This window comes from Crotalus tigris, unplaced genomic scaffold (assembly GCF_016545835.1).
Source record: "Crotalus tigris isolate CLP2741 ecotype Arizona unplaced genomic scaffold, ASM1654583v1 scf7180000017871.4482833, whole genome shotgun sequence".
Taxonomy (NCBI): Eukaryota; Metazoa; Chordata; class Lepidosauria; order Squamata; family Viperidae; genus Crotalus; species Crotalus tigris.
In genome coordinates this window covers 2853385-2863126 of record NW_024096690.1, presented here as the reverse complement: position 1 = coordinate 2863126, position 9742 = coordinate 2853385, and the positions used below count along the sequence as shown (strand labels likewise).

Sequence of the window (9742 nt, the reverse complement as noted above, 5' to 3'; positions counted from 1 at the left end):
GACTGCATTAGCATTAAAAGGAGACCAGAATTTTTTCCTTGTTTTTAAAGCCCTGTGGCTCAATTTCTGTAAGCTGTCTAATTTTTTTTACTTATAACCTGCTGATGCTTAATTGCATGAAATTATAGCAGAACTCTGGAACTAACAGACTGCACATGCACATCAAAATGTTCAGCAGGTCAATCAAAGATTAGCACTCTTTATATCTTCAGCAAATGCACATGCGTGTGTATACACACCCAAAACTGCTTGCAAAGTAAACTGCAGTACAATATTCATGGAATCTACCCAATCATGGACTTTCCCATAGCAAAATTCAGAGAAAGGCAATTTTCCAGGCAGACTTTTGTCTGACCATGTTGTTTACGGTAAATATTCTTTCAACACTTCACTGCCATATTCATCCTGGCTAAAACTGATAGCAACAGGGACTTGACTTACCTCTGTTGCACTGGTTAGAAAAGTGAAAAAAGCAGCCAAATCAGAAGTCATAAAAGCCTAACTGTAGGACTCAGAATGGGATTGTGTTTTGTTTTTCATGGACACCAAACTCAAAGAGTAGTTAAGAGAGCACGTTCCAAAATCATAACATTTTACACCTCAATATTCTTTACTGATTAATCATTTGCTGCCCTAGCTCTTTATTTCAGATATCATGAAAAAAAAGGGACCATCTATTTTATATATAGAAACTCAATCAGCTGATCATTATAAAATAATGTGAAAGCTGGAAATATTCTGTAGTGTGCAATATATTTCTCTGCAAATGAAATGAGGAAAAAATACAAAAAATGAAAAATCAGTTAAATTTCAGTTAATTTTGAGATGAGTCATTACATACCACTTATTTAATATGACATAAGTGATACAATATATTTTGTGATATGTTCTTCACGTTAGGGGGGAAAAGCAAAATGCTAAAATTCATGAAGCTTTATTTTCATATATATTGGATGAGAGTAAATTCCCTGAGAATCATTTTAACCATGTATTTGAAACGAGTTGCATACGCAGTTAAATAGAGAAACATTTTTTTTTTATTTGATGCCATTAGAATAGCCCCACATTATAAAGCTCAACCTGTGAGCATAATTCTGTTACCCGCTTTTGTCTCAGCTTTCCACATCACCTATTTTATAATCTTTATCTATTCTTTGACAGGATATTCAGTTCTATTTCTTTGCATCTCAAAAAAATAATATCCTAACACCATAATACTGTACAATTTGAAGGTAGAATTGATGAATATCAGATGTAAAATGATGTTGACACTGTCTTCACTCTTCAAATGTCGGATTTTAAATCTTCTCACAAATCCACGCTCTGCAAATGGACCAAAATTTATTTCCCTAAATATAACTGTACCACAAAAACAACAATGGGAAATATTGCACAAACAATAAATTATAATATATGACTAATATATGAATTCTTAGTAATTGTTTGATTAAATGCAAAGATAACATTACATCTTCTGAAATTTCCAGCATTTATAACCAGAAATAGTGGATTTTTAGCTCTCTATTTTCTTTTATTATTTATTTTTACATCATTTCTCTAAGGAAATTATTTTCCCTAGCATAGTGGTCAGGAATAACGGAAGTTATAGTCTAACAATACCTGGAGTGTCATAGGATTCTTCCACAATTATTTTTTTCTTTTGAAAATGAGCACTTGTTCTGATTGAAATGAAAAAAAAAACCATGGGAATAAAACTACTGAAAAGTATCTAATGATAGAGCAGTCTGGAAAAAAAGTCCTTATTCAGAATGTACTGAAATTCTGAATATAAGGAAGACTGTAGTCTAGGGTTCTACCTCTACTTTTTTGAAACAGGAGTGTTGCTTGGAATAATATTTTAGAATCTTTATGCAAAGTAACAAAAATACAAGCCCAGGTTTCTTGTTACGGTTTAACCAACCAGGGATTAGAAGATAAAGTAACAATCCCCACTGCAAAAGTCAATGAGAAATCTGTTTTCCATGTACAAAAATGTCTCAATAATAAAAGCAGTACAGCCTTAAAAGCAAAACACAGTTTGGTATTCAACAGCCCATTATTCCATGTGTAACTTACACTAATCAGTCAAAGGCACTATACACTTACAATCACAGTAAGGATACAGACTGAATTGTATTATTCCTGTACAATAGTACATGTTTTCTTCTTAAGAGATATAATTTACTGATACATATAACAGAAAGATTAGCAGAACGGCTTATTTTTCATCTTTAACAATTTGTATCGTAGTCCTCAATGTATGGCAACAATTGAGCCCAAACGTTATGTTGCTAAGTGAGACAGTTTTTAAGTGAGTTTTGCTCTATTTTACTACCTTTCTTGTCACAGTTGTTAAGTGAATCACTATAGTTGTTAAGTTAGTAACATGGTTGTTAAATGAATTTGACTTCCCCATTTACTACTTGTCAGAAGTTTGCAAAAGGTGATCACATGACACTGGGACACCACAATTGTCATAAATAGGAGTCAGTTGCCAAGGATATGAATTTTGATTATGTAACCATGGAGATGCTGCAATGGTAGTAAGTATGAAAAACATTCATAAGTCACTTTTTAGTGCTGTTACGATTTTTAACGGTCACTAAACTAACTTGTTACATCAGGGACTACCTGTATTCACTTTTTTTTGAACCATTCATTTCCCTTCCTAAAAGCTTTACAGCAGCCTTCTCAAATTCAGTGATTATTAGATGGGTTGGGATTTCAAAATGAGGATTATATTCTTCATATATCTAACATCCATCAGGTGGCAATCTATAGGAACTTTTCTTAAGCAATTCTATTTTAAAAATTTTGTGTGGAATTTCTCCTAAAGTGAGGATCTGAAAGATCGGCATTCAGTTCAGATATATCATCCTCTGGAGGACATTCACTTGGCAAACCAAACCCTATGAGGGTTTGAGAGGGAAGAAATCTTGCAAAGAGCCTCTCCTTTGTTACTTGCAGATATTAATTGTGCAATCAAATAGTTCACTTGTTGTAGACAAAAGTGGAATGCCATTAACATTAAAAAATAACCACTGGAAATCAGCACACACTTTCCTTCCCAAAGAACTACGTTCTATCATATTTTAAATATTGTTAAATTTGTATTGTCCAAATAAATAAGAATAAAAGATGGAGATTTATTTTGAGGTGTCCTGAAAAATAGGTATAAACAGTGATTTAACAGTGTTGTGGCAGAGCTGCATGTTTAAATGAACTGAGGAATTACTACTGATGTACCAAACTGAATACCCAGAGTTGATTAGCTTCTTTAGGATTTTTGTATTTTAGTTTCATTTTATTTTGAGAGATTTAGACTGCTTATATAAGTTCAGGTTTAAAATGTCAGCCATACAACTTGCCTAGGTGCTAGTAGAATGTTTCTGATGAGGAACATCTTGTGCTGCCCTGTATTCTTCCCTGGCTTTCAAATACTCAGCCTTGCATTCTTCATAAAATGCTGGATCACTATAGCTAAAAAAATAGGCAAAATATGTGCATTAATTTCTTCACTCAATTACATAGAAAATGTATAGAGCAAGAAGAATAGTGCTGGGAACCCTCTAATACCAATTAAAGTATATACCCTGTTTCCCTGAAAATAAGACCTAACCGGAAAATAAACCTTTGCATGATTTTTCAGGATGCTCGTAATATAAACTCTACCCCCAAAATAAGCCCCAATTAAGATCGTCCGCATTTTGTTCCGTATTTCCCCCAAAATAAGACATAACCGGAAAATAAGCCCTAAAGTGTCTTTTGGAGCAAAAATTAATATAAGATTTGGTCTTATTTTCGGGAAACACGGTATTTTATAGAAATGCAAATCACTTCAGCCTTAAATGTTTAAATGAGAACCTATCTGCTATGGCAAAATACCTCAAAAATAATTCTCTATGAGGGACATTAATTTTCAGAATTCTGTGTCTTCATTGTCTACTTAAACACATAAATATGAGGTGTATATGAAATGAAAAATACTTAGGAAAAACAATACATGGAATTATAAAAATGTATGATGTAACCCTGCACCCATGTCCTATTGAAGGCTCTATTAGGCAGTCCTGGATACTTTACAGGTATTCTTTGCATGCACAAACATTTTCCTTTGGACTGGAAACCAAGTCCTTGTACACAAACATGAATGGGAAAGCCCCTGGGGAAACTCTCAAAGCAGCTACTGTTACATTGAACCTTCTGGAGGATGTAGATGTCACAATAAACCATGGAAGGGGGATTAATGTTGGACCTTGTGAAATGCTTTGAAAAGCCGTAATATGGAGAATTCATAGGCACAAGTAAACAATTTTTGTCTATGAAAACAAAAGCATATAACCCAGCAGGTGCAATTTCAGTAATAGAAGAATAAACTTCCCCACAGGGAAGAGAAAGAATACAGGTAGTCTTCACTTACTTACCAACTATTTCAGTGACCAAAGTTATGAAAGGGAACCTATGACAGGTCCCCATAGTTATAGCCATCACAGCATCTCCACAGTGATTTCATTGTGATTAGAATGTTGGCAACTGATTCATAATTATGATAGCTGCAGTGATCCTATAGTTACGTCACAGCCATTTGTGACTTTTATTGCTGGCAAAATCAATGGGGAAAGCTGGCAGGAGATTGCAAATAGTCATCACATACCCACAGGATGTAGCCATGCAAAATCCACTTAATGATGGCAATTGGAAGGATCACAACCACTGTCAAAAGTTGTTGCTTTACATTCATTAACCCTTAGTTGTTGGTCCTAATTACCACTATTAAGCGAAGACTACCTGTATTCTAAATAGAATTCTTATTTATTTAACCAGATACTTGCCTGTAACTATTCTCTGACATTTCTGGTAAACAGTATTCTGAAGTTTCGAACTACAGAACCTGATACATGTAATTAAATTTACATTTTGTCCTAGCCCCACCTTTTCCTTTTTTGCTGTGACACCTAACTTAATACTCCATAGTAGTACAGAACATTTCAGATCCCTCCATATTGGCTATCTTAATGTAATTAAAAAAAAACATTTTGAAAGTTTTTTAACTTTGGAATTTTTTAAAAAAATAAATGGAAGAATTCCTATCCAAAATAGTATTTTTCCCCAAGACTAAATCTTATTTATGTATTTTTTAAATTTTCCTTACAACATAGGATTTTTTATTTTTGGGTTTGTTTTAAGTTATCTGTTTGGTTTTGTTTAACATTCCCTTAATGCTCAGTATTGTTGCTACAAATCAAATCATTTTAAAAATAGAGAGACTACATATAAGTATCTTTCATATATCATGAACTTTCTGAATAACTCTAGCAATTCTACAGCTTTCAAATATATGGCAATACATAAGTGATTCTGATCTTAGATAATGAAGTACAACACAACACTTTGTCTCCCCAGTGTGTTTGGCCAACAGCTCCCATTATCATAGACCACCATAGCCCAGTTGGCTGGAAATACTGAGAGTTATAGTTTAACATAACTGGAGAATGGCTGGGTATAGATATTCCTCCTCAAAATGTCCACCATGAAGAGTTGTATTCTTTTATGAAGAATCTGCTACACTGATGACAACAAAAGAACAAAAGGAGGAAAAGTCAACTGACAAGGAACAAATAAATAAAAACCAGTGCAAGTTATCTCAGTGTTCTGATATTATAGATTTTCCCAATTTAGTGCCTTCTCAGATTAATCAGTCAGTCAAACTGATGGCCAATACACTGCTGATATCAAAGAATTAAAACAAGATCTGTATCATGCCATTTTTCAAAATAAAACAGCAATGGATGCTTTGAAAGGTGAGGGCTTCCCATTCAGTGCCTTTATACTTACTAGCCAGTGAGACATTCTTTCAGGAGTTTATTTTCCTTTTGGCACTTTACCACCATAAGAAAACCTGTGTCTTTGCAACATTTGGTAAAGTCTGAAAAAAAAACAAAAAACAAATAGATGCAAAGTGGTTAAGCTTCAACAAAGGAACAGGTTCATATATCCTCATGAAGATGAACTTTACTTTTGACTGGTGCTTAAATTATTCATTCACAGAAGAACAGGTTAAAGGATGTATAATAAAGTGGGCTAAGAATTTTTGTTATACTATATAGATGAATCAATGGAAAATATGTTATTAGGAGATTTAAATTTATATTATGTTATATTAAAATGAATTCTTATAAAATGATGAATTGTTGGTACATGACATCAAAGAAATTATCCAGAAAGTAGAAAGGCATTTCAAATGTATGCTCAAAATGTGAACAAGGTCCATTATGTTTGGTAGACATGTAAAAAAAGCTTTAAAAAATGGATTCAACTATATGTATTGATACAGAGAGTTTTAAATGAATAATTAATTGAAGCTGGAACTTTTTCTTTTAGTATTGATGGGTAAACAGAAAAAAGGCTTATAAGATTATTTCAATTTATAATTACTGTGATGAGATTACTATATGCACTAAGATGGAAATGTTTGGCATTACTGATTGTGGAGGAATGCTTGGTGAAATTTGCGATATGGACAAATGGACTTCTTTGAGAGAAAAGGGTCATTGCTAACATTCATCACTAACTGAAAATTATGTATGGGTCTTTTGTGTGAGAAAGATAAGAATTTTGTGATTTACAGTTTTGATAATTAGAAAGAGTAAGTTATAAAAAGAGGAGGGTTATGATGTAATTAGAAAAAGTGGTTTGACTAGTGTTGTATGCAGTGATGGGATTCAGCCAGTTCGCATTGATTCAGTAGAACTGGTAGCTACATTTTGCTGCATTTGGAGAACTGGCTGTCTTCCAGAAGTCCAGTCCAGCCTCCCAGGCCTAGAACAGCCTGCTAGAAGTGAGTGGATACCACTTCTGGAAGTATGTTCTAGGCCTTGAAGCCCAGGCCTGCATCGAATAAGAGAACCGGTTGTTCAAGTATTTGAATTCTACCACTAGTTATATGCATAATTGCTGTGATATTGGAATATGTATGTATGTATGTGTGTGTGTATGTATGTATGTGTATGTGTGTGTGTACAAACTTTTTCAAGCTTTCTGACTTTGTTTTTTGTTTTACTTTTTCCATTTTTTTCTTTTCTTTTTCACACTTTTTCTGTGTATTTTACATGACTGTATAGCACATTTTATATATGACTGTAAACTGCCTAGAATTGCCTTGGCAAGATGAGTGGCATAGAAATTTAATAAATAAATAAATCTTTTTTAATTCTTTGAATGTATTTTATTATCTATATAAAATCTATTAATAAAAGTTATTAGAAAAAAGTATTCATTCAGAGTAGGCAATTTGGTTTCCAAAAAGTTTAACTATAAAAATGTTACTCATTTTAAAAAAGTATTATAGTAAAGTTTTATATTTGCATAGAATCTCTTAAATGCTGAAGCTAAAGGCAAACAAGGTATAATTGGAAGTTTCTGCCACGTTCTAGCAGTAAAATAATTAGGTATGTTGGGTTTTTTTAAACTAAACCAGAGTTCAGAGTCCTCCAATGCAACCTGTTTTATTGGAATTATCCCTGCCCATTGATATGATGTCATGATACGTAGTTCAATCCTTTTCTGGCACTGGGCACTAAAATTACTTACATGGAAGGAAAGAAAGAAGAGACAAGTAAATCATGGCTACAAAACAGTTGTCAGCCCTGTTTTCATGGTACTTTAGTGGTTATTGTTAAAGAAACTATTGGGCTAAAAAAACCCTTAATATTGGCACTATTAGCATCTTTCATCTACAATCATAAAAAGCAAACATGGGCTTCCTTTATCCTATCACCCACCAGTAACTGAAGCCTGCCAGTTTCCCCTTTGGTCAGTCATATAAACAAAGTAGAAAATGTACAATTCAATGATTCACATAGAAGATTAGATCTGATTAAAACTCCAACTTTCTGCAATCTGCTCCTCCCACTACTGGAAACTGATGGTAGGCATATTATTTCTGACCCTGGAAATAACATAGGCTGGGTGCATACTTTACACTGATCATAAACTTATTTCCTTTTACTAAATAGAAAGCATTTCCTTTTACTAAATAGAAAGCATCTGGTTTAACGCAGGGCTTTTCAACATTTTCACTCATTGTACCACTTTTAGGATAAGGCCAGTCGCCCAGCAAGGTGTCAAAAACTTGACCAAAAAAAAGAGAGGAAAAAAATGATAAAGTACAGGTAGTCCTTGACTTACAACAATTCACTTAGTGACTGTTCAAAGTTACTATGGCACTGAAAAAAACAATTTTTTCACACTTAATGCTGTTGCAGCATCCTCAGGGTCATGTGATTTACTTTTGGATGCTTGGCAACTGATTTATACTTATGACGGTCACAGTGTCCCAGGGTCATGTGATCACCTTTTGCAACTTTTTGACAAGCGAAGTCAATGGCTAGGGGCTGTGGCCAGCTCATCACTCAAGTTGTGGGGTGCCTTTGGGGGGGTGCGGGCAAGGATGTGGGGGGATCTGTGAGTCTCTGGTGGAGGGGGATGGGACAGGCATGGGCATCTTCCTTTCCTCCCTCTCTCCCTCCCATTGTCCCTTTCTTCCTTCTTTCCTTCCTTTCTTCCTTCCCTCCCTCTTTGTTCCTTCCTCCTTCCCTTCCATTGTCCCTCCCTCCCTTCCTTTCCTTCTTCCTCTCTTTATCCTTTCCTTCCCTCCCTCCCATTGTCCAGCACTACAGGAATGGGGAGAGCATAAAAGAGCCTGGAGAAGGCAATTGGAGTTTGGCCACCACTACCGCCACTGTTGCTCAGTCAGACAGCTGCGCGATGGTGGTTGCTGCGGTTCCTGCCTGCTGCTTCTCCTTGGCTGCTTCCTCTGAAAAGAAGTGACGGTCGCGCACAGTGCAGCCAGGAATCCAACACAGCCGCTGTTCTGCAGGGGGAGGAGAGCGCAAGCAGCAGAGGATCACACGGGGATGGGGAAAGAGCCGCAGGTGCTGGGCTCCCTCTGGTGCATTGCGCGTGGCCACAGCCGGAGAAAAGCAGCGAGCGAGGAAGCAGCTCATTCATTGCTGCACCCACAGCCTGGACAGCCCCGGGCATTTCTTTTATGGGCATAGTGGAGCCTCAGCACCAGGCTGGACCCTGGGAAGCTCCTCAGTGCCGAGCCGAAATGCAGTAGCTCCAGCCCCTTCCCTGGATGCAAAGAGGCACTTTTCGGGTTCCAGCCCTATCGCTGCACTGACCTGTGGGCAAAAAGGGACCTTGCTCTTCAGATGAGAGCTGAGCCAGTGACCAGAGGGCAGCCATGAGAGCGGCGGGAAGAGCAGGCAGAGCCTTGACGGGGAGGGCCACCCCACGCCCTCTAACGGTGGTCAGAGCGACAACGCGCAGCTGCCAATTCTGCCCTGCTCAGTTTGCCCATTCTTATTTCCCCCTCCCAAAAGGCGGTGCTGTAAACTTTACAGATTTCTGCAAGCTAGTGAGATGAGCAGGAGCACGAAATTGGCGTTTCTGAGCACACGCCGATTTGCACCCCTGCCCATCTCGCTTGTTGCCGGCGCCCACAATCTGCCCGGCCTCCCCTCTACCTGCTTGGTGCAGTTCCTTCTGGGTCCCCGCACCTGCTATTAACCCTCCCGCCACCATGCAGGGTAAGGTTGGCACCCCGCCCAGATGCCCTCGCCTTCCCCAAGCATTTTTACTCATCTTTCAACTGCACTCCCTTTCTCCTTTTGCTTCTCTGCCTTCACCACGTGTTTGTGGGTAAAAAAGAAAAAAAAGTTCCATGAGACTTTCTAAC

General features: G+C 36.9%; 1 protein-coding gene across 4 annotated transcripts in view; it reads right to left on the bottom strand.

Annotated features, from left to right (window-relative positions):
* Positions 1 to 9742, bottom strand: part of CMC1 (C-X9-C motif containing 1) — an 88308-nt gene that overhangs the window by 20600 nt on the left and 57966 nt on the right. For 2 of the 4 annotated variants that reach the window (XM_039343744.1, XM_039343743.1), the window contains exons 3-4: positions 5836 to 5926; positions 3369 to 3480 (exon numbers count right to left, since the gene is read on the bottom strand). In XM_039343744.1, the coding sequence (XP_039199678.1) occupies positions 3369 to 3480; positions 5836 to 5926 (203 nt within the window). The other 2 variants (XM_039343741.1, XM_039343745.1) reach the window with 2 other exon arrangements.